This window comes from Fusarium phalaenopsidis (assembly GCF_050370095.1).
Source record: "Fusarium phalaenopsidis strain FUZ10S chromosome Unknown contig_32304, whole genome shotgun sequence".
Taxonomy (NCBI): Eukaryota; Fungi; Ascomycota; class Sordariomycetes; order Hypocreales; family Nectriaceae; genus Fusarium; species Fusarium phalaenopsidis.
In genome coordinates this window covers 3,624,011-3,651,853 of record NW_028145404.1, presented here as the reverse complement: position 1 = coordinate 3,651,853, position 27,843 = coordinate 3,624,011, and the positions used below count along the sequence as shown (strand labels likewise).

Genomic DNA, 27,843 nt, shown 5'->3' with positions numbered 1-27,843 from the left:
GCCTATCTGTATGTTTGGTTGGTTGGTTGCTTAATGAAGGATTGCCAAGGGGGATGGTGAAGCGAACCTGGGGCAATCCTTCAGTTGACGGATGGATGCAATATGGCGATTCGTGGGCTTTGGGGGCTGATTTAAGCTCGCATAGTTGGTACGGTTTGGATATACTGTGCAGAAACTTGGGGCAAGGCTTGCAGCAATGGATTTCTCTGATGATTGAACGGATCATGGTTTATGCAGTTGACTCGATTTTGCCAGTGTGAGTGAGGCTCTGTGTGGTATTGAGTAACATCAAGAGCAATTAGTGTTGTTGAGAGCCCAACATCTGAGCATGTTGGCTTCAACATTGTTTCTGGTTGTCATACGAAGCTTAGAGGATGATCTAAAGAATACCCAAGCAAAGGCAAAGTGAATCGAGTCGCTTAGAGCCCAGGTTTTGTTGCAGAGTCATCCTATTTCGCGCGCGGCAAGACAAGGTAGCTTGACGGGTCTAGTGTTTGATCGACACTATACCCGAGTTGAAGGATCTGGACTGTAATTAACCTCAGGTTTACTCCGTAGGGAGCGAAGGACGATTGGTTCTCACAATGCCTTGTACGACGGAAGAACTAATTGTTTCTGTTTGCGATGCACGAAGGATGAAGATTGGTAAGCCTTGAGGATGGATGCGAGGTTTTGAGAAGGTTTTCTTTGACAGGGGATGGAGGAGCTGCTTGAAGGTGAGACATGGAGATTTATCAAGGTATATATTATCTGGATTGTACTCTCTCTAACAGTTAAACAACCAAGCTGGCCTCTACTCTTTCTGTTATCCATTGACGCTGGCTGTCATTCAATACCATGAAGTTCTTGTCCCCTCTCGCCGGCGCCCTCGCCCTCTTCACGACCACTTCGGCCTCGGCCATCGCGCACCGCAACACAGAGCAGACATGCATCACGCCCGGAGCCATCCCTGACCTCAAGGGCTCCGACATCCGTAATGTCGGCGTCGTTCTCTTCCAGGCTCTCGACATGATCGACGTGTTCGGGCCCCTGGACCCCCTGCAGCTCGTCTCGCTCAGCGTCCAGCAGCTCAACCTGCACCTCATCGCCGAGACGCTTGATCCCGTCTCGACGGCACCCGTCGCCATGAACAAGTTCAACTCGAGCTTCTGGCCGACCATTCCCCCCACAAACACGTTTGCCGACGATCTTGACCTTGACCTTCTCATCGTCCCTGGCGGACCGGGAGCCCGGAACCCCAATCTCGGAGCCGTCACCGATTACATTGCCAAGATGGCGCCAAAGGTCAAGATCCTCATGACTATCTGCACGGGGTCGGGCATCGCGGCGAGGGCGGGTGTGCTGGATGGGCACTTGGCTACTACCAACAAGAATGCGTGGGCGACGATGAAGGCCATGGGACCCAAGGTGAACTGGGTGTCACCGGCGCGGTTCGTGATTGACGGCAAGATCTGGTCTTCATCGGGTGTAAGTCTTGTCTTTTTTAGACTAAGTAAAGTGTGTTAACGTTAGCAGGTCACCTCTGGCCTTGACCTCATCTTTGCCTTTATCGAAACCTTCTGGGGCGCCCAGCAGTCGCAGCGGATTGCGAGCATCATCGAGCATGTTCCCCGAGCTGCGACGGATGATCCATTCTCACAGCATTTCAACATTACGCCCACCGAGGCTCAGCCATGTTCCAAGGCGTGAGTTCTCATACTGGGTGGTGGTGTATCGCTGAAAGGTGTTGACCACCTAAAAGTGTCATTTCATTGTGAATATTTGCCAAGGGTTTTAAAACCTAGATGGGATAGAATTAAAATAGAAAATAGAAATGGCTTGCAATAAGTTATCGGAAAGTTCGGGCTTGGTGTTGCATCTCGTGGTCGTCTCTTGTATCATGGAATGTGGGCCATGGCGTACTCAGCCTCAGTCCAAGGATGGGCGATTACGTAGCTCGTGCTTTGAGACTGGTGACAAGTTAATGAGATGATGGGCAGGGGGGCGAGATAGAGTGCTGAGTGGCAAGTACATCGTTTGATTCTTATGCAGTCGACGGAATTAGTATTGTTTGTGGTGTAGCTGTGGTCAGGAGTTATCTTGACTGTCGTCACAATGGAGATATGATGTTGATGAATACTCATCTAAACCAAGTCAAGAAGCTTTAATTACATTACCAAGACTCTTGTAAAATGCCTCAATCTTCAGGCATATACAAAGGATGCCTAACAAAGAGCGGATGAACTGCACCTCATTAAACAATCTCGTGTCGAGCTAGAGAAGAGAAGGGATCCCAGTTGAGCTGAGCATCAAGGCACGCACTAAAGGCCTCTACTCTACCTTGTTATCCAATGGCCAATCGAGGGCGACGCAACCGGGGGAAAGTGACGTTTTCTTAATTCCCCGCGCTAACCTTGTTCCTGCCACACCTTAATTCGAGCACATCCAACTCTTTTTAAATCGTATCCCCAAATAGAGTCGAGACAGAACCATAAGTTTTATACAATTACAGAAAGGTCATTGTGATCGTCCATCATGTTCCATTCACGGCACTTCTGCGAGCTGAAGCCTTGTCTTGCCTGGCTGGCCACATGGGATGGAAATGACCCGCCTCGCCAAGACAGGGTCGTCGTGGCCTTGAGAGGGATCGTCACACCACCAGAATCCTTCGGATCGAAGATATGGGGACAGAAGATGGGTCCTGAAACATCCTCTCTGCACATTTTCTGCTAGAGCAAGCCTTGACAGTCCCCTCTCTGCTAAGCCTCCCTCGCTTGCCAAGTTCCCAAGACCAAGGCCCAGCAAGCTTGCGAGGAAGCCAAGTCCAGAGCCAAGCAAACGAGTACGTATGCTCGGGCCAGCTCCAGCCATACATGTTCGACCGCCCAGAGGGCTGTGTAGATCTACCAGGGGGGGAAGACTGGTCCTCTCGACTAACACACTGATCAATGTCACTACCCACCCGCGTATCAAGGTTTCCATGGCGAGCCCCCCCGCAAGTTTTTTATTGAAAATGTCACCCGTAGCCCGTCTACTTGAGTCCGGCAGACGTTGTAAATGGCGATCTCTAATGGGGCAGGACGATACCCAATTCCTCGGTCTTTACCTGCTTGAGAATAGGATTGCTCGTACATTGTTGCACAACGAGTTTGTTCTGTGACACTCGAATCAAACATGGTATATCCTCTGTCGCAATCTTTCTTTTATACGCAAACTAACTGTGGCTCAGCGCGACGATGAGAGATATCCCACAGTGGTCGATCCACCTCCGGATCACTCTCTACCAGAAGTGGTCACTGGCACTCAAGTCGACCCTCATGGGCGCGACAAGGTCGTGAGCGACATACAAGACCCCGGGATGATTCCAACATATGACGACGCGCAGAAGGAGGTTGCCGGAGGAGAAAAGGAAACCAAAGACATGGCTGGGGCTGCCGGTGTAGGAACCAGGGGCGGAGAGGCAGCAGACTCTATCGATAAAGGCCCTCGCAGAATCTTTGGCATGAAGAGGCGCAAGTTCTTGATTGTGCTTGCTGCAATCATGTTCATGTTGGTCGCTGCCGCCGTCGGTGGTACAGTAGGTGGCATCCATGCCAACAAGGGCGACGACAACGGCAAAGAGGATGGAGGTGGTGGTGGAGGAGGAGGAGATGGAGGAGACGGCAATGACGATTCAACGCCAACCACTACAGACACTGGCCCTGTCCCTCGAAAGACGGGTCCGATTGATGCCGACGAGCGCTTCCTAGCGGCTGTTGTCGCGGCAGACGACGACGACGAGAACTTTCAGGTCTTTTACAACGACCTCAACACGACCAACATTCTCTACCGCCGCATGCACGACGACGATGGAGGCGCCGAGCACACTCTTGACCTGGATATCGAGCCCAACTACGGCACGCCTCTTGCAGCTACTCTCAGGCTCGCTTCATCTATCATGACTACTCAGCTGTTTTACGTGACGACGGAAGACAATGAGACGCAGATCGCACAAGTTACTCTCAACTGCGGAAACCTCAATGCTGACGATGATGATGGAGATGATGACAACGACGATGACGGCGAAGACGATGATGATGATAATCAAGCTGGTGGAACTGCGAATAGCGGCACAGCAGCCTGCGCCGTCGCCTCCAACTCCATCATCTCGACAAACCTCACCAACGGCGTCCACCCAGACTCCAAGCTGGCAGCGCTACGTCTAGGCAACGACTCGACCCGTGTCTACTTCCAAGCCAGCGGGACAAATATCTGGGCCCTCAACGGCGACGATGCTGACGCTGAAGGATGGGTTGGGTCTAACCTTATGGGCGGTGTCCGGCCTGGCTCCTCTATTGCGGCTACGAGGTCTAATGCGACTGATATACACGTCTTCTTTGTTGCTAACTCGACGGGGTGGATGAGGACATTCAACTATGCCGATGTCCTTGGCTCCGATGATTGTAAGTCATCTGCGTATCAGATACAAGACTCCTTGCTTACTCCTTGCAGCTCAAGTCGTCGATGACCAGCCCGGCTCCTCCTGGCGAGCATCAGTATTCTTTGACGCAACCTACATCCCTTCCCTAAACTCGTACCGCGTCTTCTACACGAATCCTTCATCCGGGACTATCGTATCATATCTTCGAAACGGTGCCCAAGCAGACTGGACGTCAAACAATGACAATGCGCGGGGTCGTCCGGCAAGTGGCATCACGGCTGTAGGATGGCAGGACAATGTTCGCCTGTTCTACTACCAGAGCGGCAGGTTGACCATGTCAGCGAACGACGGCGATGATTGGGATGACGCAGAACCAGTGGCATGAGGTTTCGAATGAGGAGAGGAATATGTTTGGTGAAAAACATGTACGAAGGGCGTTCTTGGAGGACTTATACCAGATAATCAGGGGCAAGGAGGAGCAACATGGTATGCCCTTTAATGACACCACGAGATATGTGACCATGTATTTTTGATATCCCATAGAAGAATGACCATTCTCTTTCTTTCTTGAACTCTCTTTTTTATAGCTTTAGACGCGCGGATCCCATTCTACGCCAGATCAGTATGGTACAATTATCCCTGACACTTCACACACGCCCTTGACCACTCCGCGCACGCGTCCACGTCCCAATTTCCCTTAAACGCCAGGCTCTACTTGCCGACAAAATTTAACTGAGATCCATCTTCTCGCCGTTGCCCGCAGCCGGTGCCGCACCCGCAGCCGAAAAGTCCACGGCGCCCGTGTTGCCGATCAGCCGCTTCTCTGACTCGCTCACAAACTTGACGCTGCGCGCCGGGTCATAAAAGAGCTGGAAGCTGCGCTGCACATCGCCAATCTCGACCTGCTTGGCCCTCCGCTTGGCCGACACGAGCTGCGACGTGGTGATGAGGTTGCTGGCGTATCGGAGGCCTGCCTCTTGGCCGATCTTGGTCAGAAGCGCAAGGGCGTCGGGGTGGACTTCAATCTCCTCTTCTTGTGCTCGGATAGAGAGAATTTGCTTAATCTCCTCGGGGTTGTACGTGTGTGTGTTGATAATGACCACTCGGTCGAGGAAGTCCAGAGGCAGACCGTGAGGGCTGCGGTAATCAGTGCCGCGGATGCGCGAGTTGCCCCGGTTGCTGGCCATGATCACCACAGGCGCCAGGTCGTCCTCCAGGGCTCGGTTGATGTATGAGAAGCACTCAATATCGAGCATGTGAACTTCGTCGATGAAGAGGACGCCGGGAACGATCTCGGCCTTGCCCTCCTCCTTCCACTCGCCGACCTTGGTGTTGATCTGGTCTCGGATCTCGCTGCGGATCTCTCCCGTGTCGCCCGAAAAGAGTGCCAGGAAGCCTTGTGTCCTCGAGTTGATAACATCAATCTCGTGCAATGTAACAGTGTGCACCACCTCCTTGCGCTTCTGGATCTCGCCATCAGGGCACTGCAGGAACTTGGTGTCGACGCCCATAGCATCGTAGTCGCGTGACCGAGCGTAGGACCGGCCGAGCTTAGTGATCTTTCCGGAGGACTTGTCGATCGAGATGATGTCGCCAGCCATGACGCGCTCCTTGGTCATGGCATCAATCATCTTGCTGCCCATGTCGTAAACAGCCTCCATGTCGGTCGTCTTGATGGTCAGCTTGCCCTGCTTGGCGCTACCCGTAACACTGCGGTCAATCTGAATCTCCACAACCTCTCCCTCCATGATCTCACTCTCCTCCTTTATCCGGACGCCGATCGACTTGCGGAAGGCTTGGGTAAGGGCTTCGGTCTTTGACATCTCAAGGGAGAAGATCTCTGACGATGCGAGGGTTGTAAAGGGGACATCGGGGCCGAGAGACTGCGCCATTCCCATTGCAATGGCTGTCTTTCCGGTGCTTGAAGCATATCAGCGTGCGTCGCAAAAACAATGACGCTGAACCAACCTGGGAGGACCGGCGATGAGAACTGCGCGGCCAGCAATCTTGCCATCCTTGATCATCTGGAGGATAACGGCAGCAGCCTTCCGCGCCTTCTCCTGTCCAACGAGACCTTGAGAGGCAGCTCTAGGTTCTAGGGTTGTAGCATCGACGCCGAGGCCGCGAATGTGGGAATGGGCTGCGATGAGGTTCAGACCTCGAAGGTCCTTGGACTCTGACACGGTCATCACGGGCTATCGTATCCATCGTCAGCGCTCAATCGCATATTAATACAAGTCGCAATACTCACAGCAGCCATCTTGTCGCGTGTTTTGCGCAAAGAATGTCTGGGATTATCAAGGGTTGTGTTGCAAGGCTGTGTCAATGACAGAGGAAGCCAGCAGGATGAGGCTGGAAGCTCGCGAGCTCCTGGCTGTTGCACCTGGGAAAAAAAGGCATGCACGCGGCTCGCGCCTAGCTGCGCCACATTTCTAGCGCGCACCGCCACATCTCCAAAGCTCCAAATGGATGTCTCTTACCTACGGAATACCTAAGTCAATGACCAGTGCACTGTGCACGGAAAAGCGTGGTACCCCATCTGACGTTGCGGATGGAATAGAAACCTCTTGTGAAACCCTGGGGATTCCACCTGTTGGAGAAACAAAAACGCCATGCGTTGTTTGTTCCACAGACCGGAGCCCAACATGCAGCTTGCCTGTGCAAGGGTCTCTAGGCTCGTTTACAATGTCACTATTGTAATAGTACGTACTGTGGAAAGCGGTCTCAATGGAAACTACCTACCTACCTACAGTAAAGGCTAGCCGAATTAGATTACACGGCAACCTACTCGAAACCTCATTAACCGGCAATGACAAGCCCAGATGCACCTTCCCACTCTCTGATTGCTCTCATACGATTCTACAAGCAGCCAGCCGCAGCTTCCTCCATGATGATTCCATGACGGCTAGGGGAGGGAGGGGCCGCTGGATGGATGCCAGCAGGTGCGAGGGACCGCACTGGCAGTGGCGGCCAGTTGGCGCCTGCCTCGCTCGCTCCCCAACTCGCAAACCGCCCACCTCCACTGAACAACGCTTCCCACCTTTCTTTGTCCTGTGTTTGCTCTTCTCCCTTTTCTCTCTCCCATCACATCACCATCCATCCAATTTCCTCCGTGCGCTGCTGATCCCCTTGCGATCATAAACAGATCCTTCCTACATTCTGGATTCTTCTCTATACAAACTTTCTCCACGGCGCGACGCGTTTATCGTTGCTCGAGCTACGCCCACCATCTAGCGCGCATCTAATCCTTATCCTTCCCCCACTGTATCAGGTTCCTGAGATATTGCCCCAAATATTCATTATTGCACCGCCAATCTCCCTACCTTTTTCTTTGGTCATCTTCGCCTTAATTCGCATTGCTTCACCGGATGTTGGCGCCCCCAATACACTGTCAGTGCCACGATGGCGGGCGTATATAGGCGACCAGGTAACAACGATCGCCGAAGATCCTCGGATTACTACGACCGCCGCGACGGCCGTGAACGAACATCCAGAGATGTCGATTACCGCGATCGAACCTCGGATAGATTCCACCGCTCCCCGCCAGAGCCTTCCTCAAGGCGTGGCTCATACGAACGAGACGAATCGGTGCGCTCGCGAGACAGGGACAGAGACAGGGACAGGGACAGAGACAGGGACAGAGATAGAGATTCAGAAAGGGACAACAAAACGGCCCATGAATATTCTGTCATATCTCCTGTCGAGAGGTCCCTCTCTCGAAATTCCAGCAATGCCTTTGACCAAGGTCAGTATACACTGATGCCAGGACAAGGACACGACAAGGCCATGGCTAACTCGCGCCTGACAGGGTCGAGGACACCGTCGTCCGCAGCAGGCGGCACATCTGGGCAGCGCATGCACGCCTCTGATGCAAAGCCATTAGCAGAGCTACTGGCCGAGAGCGTCCACTGTCGCATGCAGTTGCATCGCGTAGAGACGAGACTCAAGCAGGTCAGAGCTGACCTGGAGCGCACGCCTACTAGGCCTGCAGACTTCGCGTCAGTGGACGAAGTGCTCCGGAAAGAAGTGCAAAGCTGTGAGATCGGCCGAGCCAAGTATAAGCATCAGACTGAGAAGGCCGACTATAGACTGCAGTCAGCTCTCGATACCTACTTGAAGAAGCCACAGGCCGCGAGCCCCAACAGTCAACCAGGTGCACAGTCGCCACAAATTGGCACATTCCCTGGTCTCGATGCGCGACTCACGGAACTAAAAAAGTCGACCTCTACATTGTTTAACACACAGTTGAACACCGAAATTGGCAAAGTCAGGGAGTCAATCAAGACACAGAATGAAACCAACGGGTCTGAGGTTCAGGAGTTGAAGGATAATCTCGACGAGGAAAAGCGCAAGAATCAGCTCTTGGAGGAAAGGCTCGATAGGCTCGAGCGCAGACTCGAGGGCATCAACACAGGCCAGGGTATCCGCATCACAGCAATGGATGAGAAGTTCGAGAGGAGGATATCATCCGATGAACAGGCATTACAGAAACTCCGGGAATCGACCGAGAATCATTTCAAACAGCTGGCTGGCCTGGGACCTTCTGCATCAGCACCTGTTGCAAAAGTCGACATCTCAGATCAGGTCAAGACAGCTGAACAAGACGACAAGGTCTCAACTCTTCAAGGCCAGCTTGAGCCCATCCTTGAAAGCATTAAGCGACTGGAGGATAAGTCAGAAAGTCAGTCCTCTCAGTACTTTACGACCAAGGATGCAGATGAGGTTGTGGCCAAGGTGGAAAAACTGAAGCAGATGCTTGAGGACCAGGCCACAATCGCAGGGGAATACCAGCAAAAACAAAATTCTCTAACCGAGGATGTCTCCTCATTGCAATCCACTATCAAGGAACAAGGGGGAAAGCAAGAGTCTCTTGATGACATTGTATCCTCTCTCGGGTCCGCTATCAAGGAGCAAGGAGAGAAGCAAGAATCCTTAGCAGCGGACGTTGCCTCGCTACGTACTATCACATCGGAATGGCCGAGCGAGGAACTAAAGCAGCTTCTGGCAGAATTGCCACCAGCTAAGGATTTAAGGGGACTTGTCGAAGACCCGCCAGTGCCCAGAGACTTGAAACGTCTTATCGATGAGATGCCACCGGCTGAGGACTTGAGGAAACTTGTTGCAGAGGTTCCTAAGATAAGGGAGTCGCAGACGCGCGCGAGCCCTAGGTCTTCTGAGACACCTATGGCAGAAGAGAAAGTATTGCAAATTATAGAGACCAGGGTCCAGGGAGTGGAGGGCATATTAAGGAAGGCGTTCTTTGCGAAACTCGGAGAGTTGGCCAATGGATTTGGGGAAGTCATCGATGGAGAGCGCAACAGGGTGAAGGGACTTGAGGCAGGTATCAAGAAGTTGGACGAAAGGGTCTCAGCACTTGAACGGGCCGTGGAGTCGAACGACTCGGGCAAGTCGGGCAAGAGGGGAGTTGAGGAACTCTCGGGCCGTCTGGATAAGAAGTTTCAGGAGCAAGCTGTCGAGATAAACTCAATCCGGGGTAACATCGCCGGGCTGGGTCGAGAACTCGAGACAGTGCGCGGTGCCTCCAAGGGAGGGCTCGACGACGTGCAGATGCAGTTGACGCATCTCAGCGACTGGGCTAACAACCTAAGCACCAAGAACTGGTATAGGGAGGTGGTGCAGCAGATCCAGGCTCATGTACCGACGCACGTCCATGGTCAGCTTGACAACATCTCCTCGCGGGTTGAGGCGATTGAGAAACGGTTCAACGACCCTGAAGGTTCCAACAAGAAGCGCAAGGTGACTAACGGGAGCCCGATGGTGGTTAACGGCAACCATTGAGGTCGGGGTGGCTTTTTTTTTGTTGGAGACGTGTGAGTGTGGCGGCGGTATGTGTGAGCGAAGCCTCGAGTTGGCGTTCCCATGGTAGCTTATGGTTGCTGTCTTTTTTGGAAGAGGCTGAGGAGGAAATTGGGAAAAGGAAGGATATTGGCAGAAAGGCATATACCCTCATCATGAATACGGCGTCGCGTGAATATTCAAGCATTGTCGACTGTAGGACAAACCAAGTGTATGTTTCTGTGCCATGTTTCTTGCTGTCTCGAGCAGCTGCGTAGGGATGCAAGTGAGACTCTGAACGCGGGGATGTGAGATGAGGTTAGAATTGAGCGGGTCCGAAGGCGGCTCTGGCTCGGAGCCGAATGATGCGCATTAGGATGCAGGGGAAGCGACGACGGGAGTGAAGGCGTAATAGGATTAGGCTGATCAATGAGCTGGTAGAGGTGGAATTGCGCACATAGGGTTTCTGATGCCGTCTTTGTTAGGTCCCTAGTGTAAGATGTTAGCCCGTGTTTCTCTGATGAATGCAAACACAGCGCAGACCTGACAGGGCACGTGAGCAGAGAAGCTCTTCTACCAAGACAATGGGTGCATGGGCGAGTGCTGCTGCATGTGTGGTTCGAGGAGAGAAGATGGTGTGTGATGTGAAAGGTGAGACGATCGCCAATGTGTGAGAGGTGGAAGGCGCATAAACTCAATGGGGATAATAATAATAGAGCATCGGACGGACGATGAGAAGAATGTACCATTTTGGGATGGAACCTAGGTAACAGTGTTTCGTCTCCTTGATCCTTTATTGTCGGCGCACTTTCTGCCTCAAATGGAACATTGGCGCTGGGTTAACACTGTAAATGCCCGCGCGCGTTGTGCCTGACCAGACAAACAACGAGTCAGCCATTTCTCGTGCTGCATACACCCGAGCCTTTCTCTCCTTCCGTGTATTTCACCAACCTCAAACCAAACCTTGATTGACCCATCAACATATACAACAACAAAAACATCATCATCATCATTCAATCTCAGCACTCTCCGTCTCAAATCGTCTGTCCGTCATCACAGGGTAAGTAACTCGACTGACGTGCTTACCCCAAGCGCGCGCCCTGTCGTGGCTCACGCCAATGCCGTCAATAGCCCGCTAAGAAAACGTGAGAGACAGAGACAGCCGGCACTCCCCCTCAGCCACACACCACACGGGACCTGCCCAGACCTGAGGGAGCCACAAAAAGTCCGTCACTGGCTGACACTGACACTACTACCGCCATCTACCGCTACCACTGCCGCTACAACTCTATCGCTACAGGGCCTGGCCTGGGCACTCAGCACCTGCACCTCCACGCCCCTTGTCTTTCCTGCCGTCGGGTTCCTGTTTCCACCTGGACGCCCTCGCCCTTCTCTGGATCCGGGGGAAACAAAGCGACCGACCTCAACAGACGAGGCCAGACCGAGACCACTCCTTCCAGGTACAGTACGGGGTGACTGACCTTGTTCATCCCCATCGCGAGCCGCATCAACGACGCTCGCTACCTGCATATTTTCCCTTCTTCCTCATCCCCCTGTGCAATCGCTCTCTTTGTCCAATCCCATACCATTGTCGGCCCCTACACGGAGCTTCTGGGCTCTGATCCACTGCGCCGTCCTTCCCCAGCGCGCCATCGTCTTGCGACTGGACTCGTCGCTCGGCCCCGGTTTGCTGTGTGTTTGGTTTGGTTTGGTTCGTGCCGCCCCGTCAAGTCCGCCATCACCACCAGCATCATCATCACCATCGCGACGACCGGCGAATCAACGCCCGCCATCGCTCAGCCGAGGCACTCCCCGACTTTCGTGTTTCGCGTCTCGTCGACCTAGATCATCGCATCCACACTCCCTCGTCACCTTCGCATCCACCGCCCTCGCTGCTGTCGTCGCGTTCTCGATCTCCCTGCGGCTCCCACGCCTACACCCACGTCCCCCCGCGCGTCACTTGCGATCGCCCACCTTCACTCTTCGCACCGCCCGTCTTCGTCCTCCCGGCATGCCCACGTCCACGAACAATGGAAGCCGCGGCGAAGACGGTCCAGCAGCTCACCCAGCGCATCCTGCCCGAGAAGCCTCACCACCTCTCCTACTCCCCCGACTGGCGATACCACATTCCCGCCAACGAATCCAGACAGAAGAACCCTGAGGAATGGGAAAACACCCGTCTGCAGTATTCGACACTCGTGTCGGAAGCCGACCGCGGTGTCCTCCTCACAAGATCATACTACGACATGCGTGTCGAGCCCCAGAAGCCGCCCCCTCGCGATGTGAGCCTCCTCGCAAAGGGCGGCGGCGAGAAGAAGAAGTTGTCGCTCAGCGACTACAAGAATAAAAAGACTTCGGGTGTTGCCTCTGACACCACCACCCCAGAGCCACCCAGCGCCCGAAAGCGAGATGTCGAGCGCGCACATTCAGACTCCAAGTCTATTCACGAGATCAGGAAACCCGATCCCCATCGCTCAAGGGATTCTCATCCTTCTCTCGACGCTAAACCACAAAAACACAGAGAAAACATTGTTGACATGAGGTAAGACATATTTGTTGCAGCTCTGTGCCTTGATTGGGTTCGGCGCCCCGAGGGCTCATGTACTGATGTTCTTGCAGACTACCTCCGAAACCGCCAACGCTTCCGCCTCGGCCCGTATCACCAGACAGCAGAAAGCGTTCCGCCAATATTGACGACGACCACCGTTTACAGAAACGGCATAGGCCAGACCTGCCTCGTGCAGCCGAGGACCGGCCGCGACCCTCCCGCGACGAACCCCCGCGCCGCAAGGAGCGTGATTCTCTGGCGCCTTCCGATTACTCTTCTCGAGACGGCAAACCGGTTAGCTCTTCATCGCTCACTAATGGACGCAGTCTCCTCAAAAGCTCCAATGCTTCTGCTGCAGCTCGCAATCCCTCGCCAGCTGGGCGCGCACGGGGTGACTCAGTCAATGGCGTCCGACCCAACGTCTCAGGAAGCACAAAGAACACGCCGACCAAGATCGACCAATCTTCGCGATCGTCGGTCCCCCCTCTACTATCGCCACTGCACTTGAGCTGGGACAGCCAGAACGCGGCCGATAAGGGAGAGAAGAAGAGGGCCCGAGAGGACGCCGTAGATGGCACACGGCCGACAAAACCCAAGAAACCCGACCCGCCACCTCCTCTGAAGGCAAAGAACGACGCCAACAAAGAAAAATCTCCTCTTCGACTACCCGCGTTACTCTCCCCAACTCTACCCAGCGCCCTGGAAGCAGAGCTTTCCCGAAGAAAGGTTTCTGCCAAGGTATCAGATGTGAAGGCGCGAGATGACAGAGACAAGGACGAGCGAGTTGAGAAGCGGAGCGAAGAGAGATCGAAGTCGACGACGGCCAGAAAGGCGCCTGTCGAACCAGAGGAAGAAGCCTCGGGCAGCAAAGAAAGGAAGCGGTTGATTGTGACTTTGCGGATATCCAAACGCATGCGCCAGACACTAAAACGAATCCTAGCCCTCCCAGCCGGCAAACGTGAGCGCTCGGTCAGCACTGAGGCGCCACCTGCTCAGGCCAAGAAGCGTCCCGTCACATCTGAGAACACGGGTGACACAATAGCTGTCAAACGACCCCGTATGCCGTCCGTCTCGAGTCTCCCACCGCCGCCCTCGACACCGTCCAAGAAGGGCACAACTGCCATGTCCCGTGTCAGCTCGAGCAACTCACAAGCTCATACCCCTGGCGAGATAACTAACGCAACGCCTGTACCCCCCGGATCGTCAGATCGTCCAACCACCAACGGTACTGATGCTCCCCGAGGCGACAAAGCCGATCCCCGGATGGCATATGAAAAACATATTCGCTTCTCAGACTTGGGTCGGCGACTTAAGCATGAAGGTGATGTCGCGAACAAGCATAGCATGAAGCTTGCTGCCGGTGACTCGCGGGCTAGTGAGTCGAACCGCAAGAAGTACTTTGCCCTCGCGGTGGAGAGCACCATTGCCTTTATGACCAGTTTCCACCTCCTCAACGTCAGTCGCAACCTACAGAGCAAGCCGTGTGATCCAAGCGGCTGGTCCAGCTTGATCAAGATGGTCGACTACCTCTCAAAGGAGATACGTCGGGACTCGCGGCGATACCCACCGATATTTGCCCTTGTCCTGATACTGCAGGCTGTGGCGGCGGACGAGTTTATCAAGTCATTCAGCAACTTTGAGCATATCTCCAAAGAGGAGATTTATCAGCACCAAGCCACTCGCTTCCGCAACTGGCCCACGGTGCGCGAGGTCTACGACACAGTTGACAGTTCCAACCTCCGAGCAGACATCACCCCCTGGTCTACTGTCGACGAGGTCTGCCAGGCATCGATGCGTGTCATTCGGCAGTGGTGTGTTGACGAGAATGTTGATTGGACTCCCGAGTTCAATCCCAGGGAGGCCAGCATCAGAGTCAGCCGATGACCAGACACCCCAGACTTCGCATACCCTCGCACAGAGCATACACTACAGTTATTCTACGACTAAGACTTGATTACATGTATTACGACCACCATTACAATATCCATCTGCTCCTCGCAGCAGACATACACCGAGGGCTTCCCCGGAAGAGGGCTTATCACCAGCCTTGACTTGATCGGCAGCGCAGAAACCAAGCATAGGCATTGCAGTACCGAGAGAAGCAGCATTGAGGTACAGAGCGCATCGACAGCATTGAGAGTACGCCATTACCCATGTGGCTAGCTCTTTTTGCATGGTCATCATTCTCAACTCGCTGGGCTGGAATTTTGTTGAGATTTTGTTGCATTCTCGCTGGACCTCTGACGGCCAACGTCCCTCATGAGAAGCAAGACTTTTTGATTTGTACAATGATATCCCCCGGATCAAAACGGAAAGCGATCTATTTTATTTCATCACACTCACGGGAACATGGGAATTCAGTGTCTGTGTTTCACCACGGACTTTTGTTTGTTTTTGGCAAGGAAGGAGAGGAGGGTGCCAGAGGAGTTGAGGGGTCAAAAAGGAGACTCGAGGAGTAAGGAGATAAGCGATCCAAGGGAACGAGAGAGGCAGTGGGAGGGAGGTACGCATGAAAAGCATCTCAGGAGGAACTTGATATCATGGAACAGGTAGGCAGGCAGGCATGTAATCCGCATGGGCTGCGGAAATGGAGGCATACGACACGAAGAGTATTCTCTTGGCTTGGTGGAGGAATCAAGGGTTGGCAATGTATTGGTAGTGAAACCAAGGCCAAGATTATGAAGAAAATACCTCGAAAAGTCTCTGGGATTATGTGGTGATGGTACATGTTTGTACAAGTTGGAGTTGATCATGACCAGGGCCTTTCTTTGATCGACTGAAGTTGCCTGCCCCCATGTCCCCGATCGAGTGGGGCTGACATGTGACGCGATCTCCAACATCGTTCAGAGGCGGGGTAGCAAGAATTTATGACGAGAAACAACATCACAGTCAAGATATACAATCATCACGGAATTGCAGAGGGAAACATCATCTCAATGGGAGGGATGGATCTATATTTTTTTTTTCTGTCCACGGCTATACTAAGGACACTCTGCCTAGTAAGGGACTTGAGCCGATGCCAACATCTTGGTTACACCCCCTCCGATATTTCTCCCAGGATCGAGTTTTGGTATTTTTTTACTTTCTTCGTCTCTTTGAATCATTAACACACGCGGCAGGCGCGGGTGGCCGGCCAGCCACGGCGAATTAGGTTTGGTTTTGCTTCCAGCCCCTTGAGCGATCTACGCTTACTTGGAGGCATCGACCTTGGCGACGTGGGCGAGGAGGTCGAGGACACGGCGGGAGTAACCCCACTCGTTGTCGTACCAGGAGACCAGCTTGACGAAGTTCTCGTTGAGGGAGATACCGGCCTTGGCATCGAAGATGGAGGAGTTGGTGTTGCCGTTAAGGTCAGAGGAGACAACATCGTCCTCAGTGTAGGCGAGAATGCCTGTAAAGTCATGGTTAGCTCTACGTCGTAGAATGTCACATCAGTGGAAAACATACCCTTGAGCTCGTTCTCGGAAGAGTCCTTGATGGCCTTCTTGATCTCGTCATAAGAAGCACCCTTCTCGAGGCGGACAGTCAGGTCGACAACGGAGACGTTGGCGGTGGGGACACGCATGGACATGCCGGTGAGCTTGCCGTTGAGCTCAGGGATGACCTTGCCGACAGCCTTGGCGGCACCAGTGCTGGAGGGGATGATGTTCTGGGCAGCGCCACGGCCACCTCGCCAGTCCTTGGCGGAGGGACCATCGACGGTCTTCTGGGTGGCAGTGTAGGAGTGGACGGTGGTCATGAGACCCTCAACGATGCCGAACTTGTCGTTGATGACCTTGGCGAGGGGAGCCAGGCAGTTGGTGGTGCAAGAAGCGTTGGAGATGATGTCGGCGGAGCCGTCGTACTTCTCGTGGTTGACACCGACGACGTACATGGGGGCATCGGCAGAGGGGGCAGAGATGACAACCTTCTTGGCGCCACCAACAAGGTGAGCCTTGGCCTTCTCGGTGGTGGTGAAGACACCAGTGGACTCGACGACGTACTCGGCGCCGGTCTCAGCCCAGGGGATGTTGGCGGGGTCACGCTCAGAGTAGAACTTGACAGTCTTGCCGTTGACGACGAGATCGTTGCCCTCGTTGCCGACCTCACCCTTGAAGATGCCGTGGGAGGAGTCGTACTTGAGCATGTAGACCTGTAGAGAGGTTGGTCAGCTTGGCTGATGATTATATCGTGTTCGTCGGCAAGGACTTACGGCGTAGTGAGGCTCAATGAAGGGGTCGTTGACAGCAACAACCTCGATCTCGGGGTGCTCGACGGCGTTGCGGAAGACGATACGGCCGATACGACCGAAACCGTTGATGCCGACCTTGATGGGAGCCATTTTGAGTAGTGTAGAGATAATGTTTCTGTTGAAAAGACGGTTAGATTGACCAGCTAAGAAGAAGATGGGTTGGGTCGAAAGAGTGAAGCTTGGGTGAGGTGAGGGGGCGGGGTAATTTATATTGTATGACGCTAGCCGGGCAACGCTCGCCACATGCCAGGCTCTGAAAGAGCTCTGCCAGGGGAGGGAAGATGCCTGCTGGGGTTTGTGGAGGGGGCAGACGTCGCCGGAAAGAGGGGCAGAGTGCAATTGGCTGGGGCAGCTAAACAGGAGCTAGAGCTCTCATGTTTTCTGCTTGCCCAGGCCCGACATCCCGTCCCCCGATTGACGTGTCGTTGTATCGTTGTCGCGTCGGTCTTTCGGAGGGGAGGAAGCGGGTGAGTAGCCAGCAGGATCCCGCCGGAAGCGGGGATTGATCATCAAGGTGATGGGTAGGAAAATGATATGACGGTTCAAGGTGGTGGTGGGAAAGGCAGGGTAGGCAGGGTAGGCAGGTAGACATCATGTTATGATGCCCATGTCGACTGAGTTGTGATGGAGGTGCGGGCAGGGTAGGACAGGGAGAATGAAGTGAGGTTCACATACTTGAGGTTGTTGTTGACTGAAGGTGATGAGTATGGAGAGAAGAGAAGGAAAGAAAAAAGAGTCGAGTTTGAGGAGGAGGAGGGGACTAGAAGTACAAATATGAATTCCGGGCTCCGGATTATCAGTTGCGGCCATTCGCCCGTCCAGACGGTCTGTCCACACCTCTAACGAGGCACCACCACATCATCTCATCCATCCCACGAACACACACAGACCAGACAGAGCGACAACACGACACGACGCATTCCCCTTGTTCCCACGCCCCCCGTTACTCTCCGTCCCTCCCGTCCGTCGTTCAGAGGGGGAGGGGGCGGGGAGGGGCGTGGGCTGTGTCAGAGCAAGATGGGCATGGGAGGGGCAGCAGCACAGCAACTGGACAGCAATAGCAGCATCCATAGCTGGCAGGGGGGCCCCATATTCCCAATATCGGGTGAGAGGGAGGGTGTGAGGGACTTGCTGAGAGAAATGAAGGTGAGAGGTGCTAACTCCAGATGAGGCATCATGACCAATTCCCAGCCCAGCCTTACTACCGTGCTAACCAAGCTGTCTAGTGCGCCCTTTGCATTGAGCAGTACTGGAGGTTGATTGCCGCGACTAGTTCGATGGTATTACTCCGATGTTTACGTCTTTTTTCATTTCTCCATGAAATCTTTCACTCACCCATTCTACAGCGTGAATCCATTCTCTCCATCGCCCATGATTACAACAAAAAAGACCCCGCCAGAGCTCGAGGTACCCAGCAATTGGCGTCACTGACTGGTGGGGTGATGCGTCCAGAGGGGTACCTCCCAACACGAGGCGGGCCTGGTAGGAACCCAAGTACCTCTTCTGCCCCTCCATGGATCCTGGCGTTGGAGGTGCCGCCACCTCACTCCATCATTTTTCATCCTGGAGGGGATGAGCAAGCAAGCGACAAGGATCAATCACGCATCCCATTCCATTCCATCGCATCCATCCATCCATCCATCCTTGAATGTCTCGATATTTGCCGCCCACTGCAGTATCACTCACCGTATAGGCACAGGCCTTCTGCGCCCGGGAGTTGACAACGACGCCGCACCGAGACGACGACGACAACCGCCAACGTGCATTCGCCCAGGGGGAGGCCCCGGAACCTTCGCCGAATGGGCAGACGACGTCGTCCGATATGTAGGTATTACGCCTTGCGTTCGACGATGAGATCTCATCGTCCCTCTCCCTGGCCCCGGCTTTTGCCCTTCTTGCCTGATTTTCCCTATGATCCCTCCACCGTTGTCTGTGCTTTACGGTTTCTCTGCCTTTTACCGCCTAAATATCCCCAATCCCAGTATCCATCCCTATGCGAATGTGCTTCCCGTAATGCAGCCCGACATCCAATCCATCCTCACAAACGGCCGGGCTCCCCGGCGCCTACCGCCGCCGTAGCACGCACCCACGTTTTCTCTCTCGCCTCCCGAAAGCTCGGGGCGCCCTGTTCACCGCGCCGGCGTGTCGTACGGTTTGTCCCAGTATTCCTCCTGGGATATCATATTCCGCCTCACCTTTTTCCTCTCTATCTGCTCAACTCGACTGGTGTTCGACGTGTTTCCATCTCTGTCTGTCGTGGTTATTACGTTTTTTCGCCCTTGCCCACTTATACCGGAGAACTGAGCTAGAAAGTTCACCACTGAGACGGCTTGGCCCCAAAGAGGGTTTAGTACCTGATCTTCGCTCAACTCTAGCTGCGGGCTTTACCATCATGTTGCGTCTTTTTACGCAATGCGGCGGGGCGACAGCATGTTCTGGGTCGCGGGGGGTGTTGAGAGCTATTATTGAGATACAGTCTTGGTCAACTTGTTTACAATCGCTGTGGTTTGGTTGCGTACGGTAGCAGTCCATGATGCCTATTGCAGCTAATGCGGCCACAGGTGTAGCAACAAGATATCTGCTCGGTGGCGGCAAGACAAGACAAGACATGACCACCCTGTTATCCCGTCGAGGTGAGGCCTCTAGGGCCTCAATCATGATGACTCTTCTCTGTATCAGAGCTCCCTCCCTCAGACATGCCATGGGTCCATACCCTCAAATTGTTGAGCTCTCCTGTGAGCCTGGCTATCAGAAATTACATCCATCATGGACAAACAGCTCACCGAGACGGGCCTGTGTCGGGCCGTTGATAGGCCACGGGCCTTGACGGACCGACTGCATTCGCAGTTCTGCCATCGAAACGCCGTATCAATTCCCTCTCACCCTGGTCTTTTTTGTCAGTCCATCTGTCAATTCAATCGCCAAAAGCCCACCGCCTCACCTCATGCCGCTTATCTGTGACAACCTCTCTTGGAGACACCCAGGGGGGCGTACCGATCCCCGAGGACGACTGAACCCCCATCAGAGACGAGGCTGGCTGCGTTGCACGGCCCTCGCTGTCTGTGGACGTGGTCTCATTCTTTCCAAATCTCTAATCTCACCGAGGATCCTCACCTAAGATCGACCTGGCCTGACCGAACCCCTGTCCCTTTTTGGACAGACGGCGCTCGCCTCCACAGAGCCTCCTGCTCGATCCCTCCACTCTAATCCTGGGCGCATCTAGCTTGAATCTGGGCTAGACCACAGATAGCTTGTCGTCGATGCCAACATCAGTTCATGAATTGCTTCACCTTGCTCACCGGAAGAATTATCTTTTGCTTCGACTTTGAGGCCCTGCTCGGCGCCTACCAAGGCACCCACATGGTAACGTCCGATGCTACACAGACACCATGACGAAGGCGCCGAGAATCAGTGATCACTGTCTAGAGTCTATTCCGATCATCAAACACCACTTACATGCATGCATAGGTGCAACTTGTTACCAAATATCCCTGCTCCCTCCGACTCAGCCCGTTTGCCGCCGGCCGCTCCCCCCTTCCAGCCCTTTCCCACGGTAACCGCTCGGCTACGGCCTACCTTACGGCTGCGGCCCCGGCTTCCGCTCCACGCGCCGGAGCATCACGGGATCACGGGCTTGGGTCGGCTCAAGCCTCGCCTATGAAGTCGCCAACTTCCCCCGTCCAACCCCATTCAAGCTCCATCCAACCTCACCTTGGGCCCCCGGCTTCTCCATCGTTCATACTCCACGCTGGGACCTGCCCCGGCTTCTCAGCCTCCTCAGCCCTCGTGCCCCCTCAAGATCCCACTCGCCCGGCCTCACCCGCCCCCCGGCCGCGCATCGGGATCCCCAGGAACCAAGCTGCCAGTCCTTGCCCAGCGTCAGCCCTTTCCAGCACCTTGGAGGCCGTCTCGGCTCTTAGCCTCCCCCTCCTTCGTCATCGTCCCGCGGCATCTATCATGCACCATCATGCCAATTGACCATTGACCGTCATGAATCCAGGACCCCGGCTAACGGCCACGCCTCGCCGGGGGCCCGCATGCTCGTCGTCGCATGTCCGTCGCAGATGCCGCTCCAAGGTGCCGCCCGCCGTCCATCCAACGTGGCTCTCCCCGGCCCCAAACCAATAGCCACAACGTCGCAGCCGTCCGTCTGGTGTCATGCATTCATGCCTCTTCAGTGGGCTCTCGAGTTCTCGACGCGAAACGGGCTCCACAAGCCGTCATGGCGTCGCGTCTCCAGAACGGTCCATCTCCATGTACACATGCACTTGGTTGGCCGAGCACCCACATGCTCACAAGAAGAGCCGGTTGGTGTCCATCTTTGGAACATGTTGGAAGCCCGTTGCACCTTTTTAACCTGGAACTTGCCCATCGCCCCAGCCCAGCTGTCTCGCGGCAAATCAGACAGGCGCCTGGTGCACCAAAGTGCCTGCTTCGCCCGCACTAACACGGCATACCGATATCCAATGCCTCGGCTGACCTCCTGTGGCAATCTTGTTCATTCAAAAGCCTTGACCCGCGATCTCCATTCCCGGCCCTCCTCCACAACTCGGAACTCGACCGCGTCTTCTGGGAAGTATCCGGCATCCTGCCACGCCTTCATCGTAGCCCCGTCGTACGGTCCTTGACTGGCGCCTCCGTCTCGTCCATCTACCCATCGGAACTCCCACATCGTCCCCGGCTTCACCGCCGTCTTCTGCCCCTCCCCCTCCTGATCCCGGTCAGCCTCTTCCGGCTCCACCCAATCCTCGCCAGTCTCTCTGCGATATTCTCGGACGAGGAGCTCCCGTTCTTGATCGTAAATGTCCTCGTGGTCCCGGCTTAGCAGCTTGTCTGCGGCATCCGTGATGGCATCAATTGAAGCCTTTATCCGCTGCTGCTCTGCATCTTGGCTGTCAGCACTGTCGTCCACGTCCATGCCTTCAGCGCCCTTGTTCATCTTCTTGAGCTTCCACTTGGGGATCTTCTTGGGCTTTGTTTGCTTCTTGCCAAGCCTGGCCAGCGCCTCGAGCGGTGTTTCTGTTCGGTCCAGATTGAGAATCAGAGTCTTGAGGAGGTCTGACACGAGAACCTCGTCTTCGTCCATACGTCGTTTTCGCGCCTCAGCCTCCCGCTTCTCATGGGCTGCCGCAGCCTTTTTCATCTCCTTCTTGCTAAGACCCTGGAGCCAGCTGTCATGAACGGCGTCGGGGTCGCCGCCTTTGCGGACGTAGTTGCCGTCTTGATCAAACTGACCCTCTTCCATCTCTTGCTTTAGGTTAAACGCCTCGACCTTGGGAGCATTTCTCTTAAGCCCTCCTGCGCCAACCTCTTCGTCGACACCCTCCTCCTGGATAGCCAGATCCACGTCTTCCTCGTCGTCGCTACTTGCTTCGTTGTCGAGCCGAATCTGGTCCTTGTCCCTGCTTGCTTGTTCTTGCCCGACGATTTGATCATCGTCAAGGAAACGGACCTTGTCCTTCTTGCGACCGTTCTTGTCAAAGTCGCCGTCCTCGGGAGCTTCCTTTTCTTCATCGTCGTCGGCAGCAAACATGTCATCGTCGTCATCGTCATCGGCAGCAGCACCCGGAGCTGGGCCAGAACTGGTGGCATCGTAGTTGTCAAGCTGCTCCAGAATATTGACATTGCCTCGTTTGCGACTCTCGGCTCGGGCGTTAAAGTTTTCGTTGTCCGAGTCACTGTCATAACCGTCAAGGTTGACAGCACCTCGCTTCGTAGCAGCAGAGCCACCAATGACATCGGCATCGAGGATTGCATCATCTTCGCGGGCATCAGGGGCCAGAGTCGAGGGGTTTCGAACGTCAAACTTGACCCGTTTGGAGTCGGAGCCGTCTTCGTTGTGGTGAGTTCGCGCAAAGTTCTCGCCGTCGCGCTTGGGTCGCGCAGCCGAGTAGCGTGACGCCATTGTCGCTATGGGACAGGGGATACGTGAATAAGCTGCTTCCTGGAAATGTGAATGTGGTAGGAAAAGGAAATGGATGATTTGGGGCGAAGGCGCAAAGTGAATTTGACAAAAGTAGAAAGCTTGAAGGAGCTTGGACGTTGGCGCCCGTCTCTGGTGGGTAACAAACGCGCTATGCTGGTTGGAGCAGTGACAGCCATCCAGGCTGCTACAGGGTGGGGATTCAAGAATGTCTACAAAGAAACGAGTCCAGAAACACCGAGGATCCTATGCCTAGTGTTTTGTATTTGGCTTTCTTTGCTTCTGCATTATGAGCCATAATATTCACTGTTTCTTTTTGTACTCTTTAAATCGAAATATTTACCATCAATGTTGGCCTGTGGTTGGAATGTCTATTCTCTCATTACAAGGCAGGTTCTCATATTCACAGTACTTTAGACAAAACAGAAGACGGTCTAAAAGTCTGCGTCATCGGCCTAGGTGACATTAAGAACTAGACGTATAAATAGTAAAAACCCAATAAAGATGCTGGTTTATTTCTTCAACCAATTACCAACGTTCATTCTTTTTGTCAGCCTGCCCCAACTGCGTCATCCAAGAGCTGCCTCTGCCGTTTCCGCAGCCTCCACCCCCCCACGCGGCAGGAGCCTGTGCCTGTGCCTACCGTGAGTGATGGTGGTCCTTGGAGACACCTGCGACCACCATCAAGAAGCTCTTTCTTACTTAACCTTGAAACCCACAAGCCAACGCAGTCACCAACCGACACTCCCTCTTCGCCTCTGCTGATTCAGAGAGAGTAATCGTCCTATATATCCGAGCCTGGCACAGTCTCGATCGATCCTTTTTTGACCGCTCCCGAATACCTCGAACCTGGCCCCGCCACATCACCAAACGATCCGTCCACGAGAAAGCAGCCGTCGCTATGGTATGTCTCTTAGACTTCCCGTATCGGCACCGAATAGCTTCTAACGAGTCCGCAGTACTCAGGCCTTGGCCGCGGGTATGATCCCGCTAATCCGGATCACCTCTACAACATGGCTCGCCATGGACGACGACCCATCGTGCAACGCTTCGACGAATACTATCGATGCTATCCCCTCATCATGGCACCCGGAGCCGAACGACCGGAGCTCAACTATGGATCCAAGATCATCCTCCCTCCCTCGGCCCTTGACAAGGTGTCCAAGCTCCACGTTCAGTGGCCGCTGCTGATGGAGTTGATCAACGGCGAGAAGGGAAAGCACTCGCATGCGGGTGTGTTGGAGTTTATCGCAGAGGAGGGTCGAGCATACATTCCGCAATGGGTACTGTCCTCCTTCGCTATACGCTCTAGAGAGAGCCGGGAACTGACTTGGTACAGATGATGGAAACACTGGGCATGGACGTTGGTGATATGATTCAGATTCGGACCACATCCCTGGAGCTGGCCAAGATGGTCAAGCTGCAGCCGCAGTCTGTTAGCTTTCTCGAGATCAGCGACCCCAAGGCTGTTCTGGAGAAGGCCTTCCGAAACTTTGCTACCCTGACAAAGGGTGACGTTTTCAACTTTGCCTACAACGACGAAGTGTACGAGGTGGCTGTCCTCGACGTGAAGCCCGAGACGGACAAGATGGGTGTCAGTATGATCGAGACGGACGTGTCGGTAGAGTTTGCCCCTCCTGTCGGATACGTCGAGCCCGAGCGCAAGAGTGGCACAAGCACCCCGAGGAGCACACGAGGCGGCGGCGTTCCTGCTGGAGGTCTGCTACACAGCCAGGGCACCATGGCCCAAGCCATCAACTACAGCGCCATGGCCCCATCAGTAACCAGCAACATCACCAACTTCCTGGGAGAGGGTCAGAAGTTGGCGAAGAAGGGCAGCAAGAATTCGACCCCTAAGCCGGCGACTCCTGTGCCTGTCCCAGTAGACATCCCGGGACTGCCCAAGCGACGCGATGGCGCCCCGGCAGCTCTCCGTCTGCCACCCAACAAGCTCTTCTTTGGATATGAGATTAAGCCGGTCAAGACAGAAGCAGACAAGGAGCAAGAGAAGGAGAACGTCAACAGGCCTCACTTTGCCGGCCAGGGCCAGACCCTCCGAGGCGCAGTTAAGAGAAAGGGCGAAGGAGATGACAAGTCCAAGGCGCCCGAAAAGAAGGGCACTAGTGAGGGGAACCGACTTGATGGTCGACGACCTAGATAAGCAGTGACACTTTCGGTATTTTGAGCGGCGTTTTGGAGGGTATCGGACACGGCTGTCATCTTTGGGATGGGGACTTGTGTATGTAGCTTCAAGGATTCTGGCCGGAAGCTTACGAATTCCGCGACAATATGAATGACGGAGATTGGCCATTTGATGATTTGGGTAATGGTGAGACAGTGTTAGCGGTGGTTTACAGCTTGGCAGCAGACGGACAACGTCTATCTTGCGACCTGTTGCTGATGACTTCAACTTATAGGAGACACGATGATACGGCACACACGAAAGAATCATCATGAATCCTTTTCCATTTAATAGTGGCATTGAGTATCTTCCTGCCCAGCCCTCCCAAGGCTACAATTTTGCTGAAATCCCCAAAGCGTCATGGCCCCTCAAATACACAGACTAGCTGGTTCAAAGATGAACTAGAAATGCCTATACCTCGCAGTGAGAGCCTAGACCTCCTCCTGCTTGCTAGCATCGAGCCAAGCCTCGAATCTGGCCTCATGGCTGGCGGCAGTGGCACTGTCTACAGTCAGTCCCTGGTGCTGGACAGATGAAAGGTGGAAACATACCTGCGCTCACGCTTACGGTTACCCACGTCATCGGGCTTGACGTCCTTCTCCTCATCCTCTTGCATGCGCTTCACCTTCTTGGCGAGGGGAGAGTCGGCGAAGGGGTCGTTGGTCTCGTCGTCGTCGTCCTCCTCGGAGGCGACCTTCTTCATGCGACCCTTGGCGGGAGTGGTGCGCTTTCGGGTTGCCTTCTTGGGGACGGAGGTAGGATTGGAAGCGCTGCCGTTGGTGGTGTCGCCATGGCGGGCCTTGAAGTCGCGCATGATGGACTTGCTAAAGTGCTGGCTGTTCAGTGGTGAGTAACGATTGGTTGTGATGGGGCTTCAAAGAGGCGGGAGAGAATGAAGATGAAAGAAACTTACGAGATGGCATCCTTGGTGAAGGAGTAGCCCAGTGCCTCCATGGCGCTGTGCACCTTGGGCCAGTTGTAGCGCATGCGATCGCCATCCTGAGCGCCCATGATGACGGCGACGCAGAGGTCGCGCTCGGCATTGGCGTCCCACTTCTTCTCGGCGGGAGGCATGATGAAGAGGGTGGGAGTTGTTGCTTGTTGGTGGGGAGAGAGAGGAAGAGAGAGAGTTGTGTGAGAGGTAAAGGATGAAGAGTGTTGGTGAGGAATGGGAGGATGAAGGTTTTAAAGAAGAATGTGAAGATTTTAGAGGAGGGAGGGAGATGGAAGAGAGAGGGAGAGTAGAAGTCAAAGGAAGTGAGGATAAATGGTGAATAAGGTAAATGGGAAGAGAGCTCGGCTGCCTATTGTCAGTGACAGTTATGTTAGAATACTCGTTATCAGTGCCAATTCTGTCAAGCCTGATATTTGAACACCATCTTGATTATTTGGGAATAATCTAATACTGCCCTATAAAGCATTGTATACTCATTGAATCCCCATCATGGTATTTTAAGTGATGGCATAGGTAATGGTGCATTGTTAGAGAAAAGGATTCAAGGTAGAGTAATATCACCTCTCGCCTCACCATTGTGGGTGCATCTGGTTCTCACTATGGATGATAAATGTCCATTGTAGAATCCGCTCAATTTGAACGCGTGATTATCTATGCACTGAATGAGCGACAAGAGATTCTACGCAGTCTGCAGCCAATTCGGCACCCATTTCGTGGAAATCAAAATACCCCTATTCCGTTCATGGGGAATCAAGTGCTGGACTGCTCGTCCAAGATAGCAGCACCCGCCAAGTCAGACATCACAAAGTGCAAGTTAGTCCAGGGTTGTCGTTCATGTCATCAATTTGTGATAGAAATCTCGTGATATCGCCTCATATGGCAATCCTGTTGTTACATCCAGAGGCGTGTGCCTGTGCCATTACCATGTTTTCTCGCGCTTTCGTTCATAGGCCTAGAAGCCCGCCATCCATCCATCCATAGAAAGCATATCCTCAAGGGCGAGACGTGTCCTGCGCAGTCCCTGTTGATCTGAAGATGGCGAGGGGGACAAACGTCCAAATACAAGTCTTGGATCGATCCATGTGACTCTCTCCACTACCAAACTACAAGGAAGTCAGCGGCGGTATATTGCGAGAAAAGGACGAGTAAGCTTACTTGATAGCGACACAAGGAAGAGAATTAGACGTCTCCTTCGATCCCTGCTTCGAGCTCTTCATCCTTAGACTCAGGCCTGCCAAGTAGTCAGCAAGTGAACAGGAGATGAAGTGTATACCTGTCCAGACTTACTTGGGGGTTTTCTTGGCGCGCTTCATGGGAGAAGGAGAGCCGAGTTCATCACCTCCTTCGTCGTCGTTCTCCTGCTTGAGCTTCATCTTTTCGTCCTCGGCGTCGTCCTCCTCGGCAGCCGTGTTCTTGGCGTTCTTGCGCTTGCGGGGAGTGGTCGTGGCCTTCTTGCGAGGGGTGGTCGTGGCCGAGCCGGCGCCGGCAGCCTGGATGGCACTGAGGGCGTTGCTGGCGTTGGTGTCGCGGTTCTTGCGAAGCTTCTGGACGTGCTGGCTGTTGATGGGTTAGCTTGGTGTCAGACAGGAGTGTGCTTGGCGATAAGAGAAACAGCAACCGAGGGGGTGTGGTACTTGATGGCATCAAAGGAGTACGAGTAACCCTTCTCGCGCATCCGCTCGGAAACGCTGATGAGGATGGCTCGGGAGGGCTTAATCTCCTCCAGCAGGGTCAAGAGGAGGTCCTCGTGGGAGTTGGCATCCCAACCACGCGATGGCTTTCCAGACATGATGATGTTTGATGAAGAGG

At 54.1% G+C, this 27,843-nt stretch overlaps 10 protein-coding genes across 10 annotated transcripts; 5 read left to right on the top strand and 5 right to left on the bottom strand.

Annotated features, from left to right (window-relative positions):
* Positions 1–837: 837 nt before the first annotated feature.
* LRP88_10389 (class I glutamine amidotransferase-like protein) lies at positions 838–1,532 on the top strand (the record flags this gene model as incomplete). The annotated part of the gene is made up of 2 exons (XM_083246852.1): positions 838–1,465; positions 1,516–1,532. 2 exons carry the CDS (start codon positions 838–840, stop codon positions 1,530–1,532), a joined length of 645 nt encoding a protein of 214 aa, XP_083097965.1.
* A 1,621-nt stretch (positions 1,533–3,153) lies between these two features.
* Positions 3,154–4,784, top strand: LRP88_10388 (uncharacterized protein; the record flags this gene model as incomplete). Its single annotated transcript, XM_083246851.1, has 3 exons — positions 3,154–3,156; positions 3,209–4,421; positions 4,471–4,784. The coding sequence occupies 3 exons, from the start codon at positions 3,154–3,156 to the stop codon at positions 4,782–4,784; spliced, it is 1,530 nt and encodes a 509-aa protein (XP_083097964.1).
* A 343-nt stretch (positions 4,785–5,127) lies between these two features.
* Positions 5,128–6,659, bottom strand: LRP88_10387 (RuvB family ATP-dependent DNA helicase reptin; the record flags this gene model as incomplete). Its single annotated transcript, XM_083246850.1, has 3 exons — positions 5,128–6,319; positions 6,368–6,594; positions 6,651–6,659. 3 exons carry the CDS (start codon positions 6,657–6,659, stop codon positions 5,128–5,130), a joined length of 1,428 nt encoding a protein of 475 aa, XP_083097963.1.
* A 1,142-nt stretch (positions 6,660–7,801) lies between these two features.
* LRP88_10386 (uncharacterized protein) lies at positions 7,802–10,198 on the top strand (the record flags this gene model as incomplete). The annotated part of the gene is made up of 1 exon (XM_083246849.1): positions 7,802–10,198. The coding sequence occupies one exon, from the start codon at positions 7,802–7,804 to the stop codon at positions 10,196–10,198; it is 2,397 nt and encodes a 798-aa protein (XP_083097962.1).
* Positions 10,199–12,225: 2,027 nt separating this feature from the next.
* Positions 12,226–14,627, top strand: LRP88_10385 (uncharacterized protein; the record flags this gene model as incomplete). The annotated part of the gene is made up of 2 exons (XM_083246848.1): positions 12,226–12,737; positions 12,815–14,627. The coding sequence occupies 2 exons, from the start codon at positions 12,226–12,228 to the stop codon at positions 14,625–14,627; spliced, it is 2,325 nt and encodes a 774-aa protein (XP_083097961.1).
* Positions 14,628–15,931: 1,304 nt separating this feature from the next.
* LRP88_10384 (type I glyceraldehyde-3-phosphate dehydrogenase) lies at positions 15,932–17,064 on the bottom strand (the record flags this gene model as incomplete). Its single annotated transcript, XM_083246847.1, has 3 exons — positions 15,932–16,134; positions 16,191–16,875; positions 16,936–17,064. 3 exons carry the CDS (start codon positions 17,062–17,064, stop codon positions 15,932–15,934), a joined length of 1,017 nt encoding a protein of 338 aa, XP_083097960.1.
* A 4,408-nt stretch (positions 17,065–21,472) lies between these two features.
* On the bottom strand, positions 21,473–22,879 carry LRP88_10383 (U5 snRNP complex subunit LIN1; the record flags this gene model as incomplete). Its single annotated transcript, XM_083246846.1, has 1 exon — positions 21,473–22,879. The coding sequence occupies one exon, from the start codon at positions 22,877–22,879 to the stop codon at positions 21,473–21,475; it is 1,407 nt and encodes a 468-aa protein (XP_083097959.1).
* Positions 22,880–23,798: 919 nt separating this feature from the next.
* LRP88_10382 (polyubiquitin-binding protein UFD1) lies at positions 23,799–25,058 on the top strand (the record flags this gene model as incomplete). The annotated part of the gene is made up of 3 exons (XM_083246845.1): positions 23,799–23,801; positions 23,857–24,180; positions 24,237–25,058. The coding sequence occupies 3 exons, from the start codon at positions 23,799–23,801 to the stop codon at positions 25,056–25,058; spliced, it is 1,149 nt and encodes a 382-aa protein (XP_083097958.1).
* A 452-nt stretch (positions 25,059–25,510) lies between these two features.
* On the bottom strand, positions 25,511–26,153 carry LRP88_10381 (uncharacterized protein; the record flags this gene model as incomplete). The annotated part of the gene is made up of 3 exons (XM_083246844.1): positions 25,511–25,580; positions 25,631–25,915; positions 25,993–26,153. The coding sequence occupies 3 exons, from the start codon at positions 26,151–26,153 to the stop codon at positions 25,511–25,513; spliced, it is 516 nt and encodes a 171-aa protein (XP_083097957.1).
* A 1,060-nt stretch (positions 26,154–27,213) lies between these two features.
* Positions 27,214–27,823, bottom strand: LRP88_10380 (uncharacterized protein; the record flags this gene model as incomplete). The annotated part of the gene is made up of 3 exons (XM_083246843.1): positions 27,214–27,265; positions 27,322–27,587; positions 27,653–27,823. The coding sequence occupies 3 exons, from the start codon at positions 27,821–27,823 to the stop codon at positions 27,214–27,216; spliced, it is 489 nt and encodes a 162-aa protein (XP_083097956.1).
* Positions 27,824–27,843: the final 20 nt, after the last annotated feature.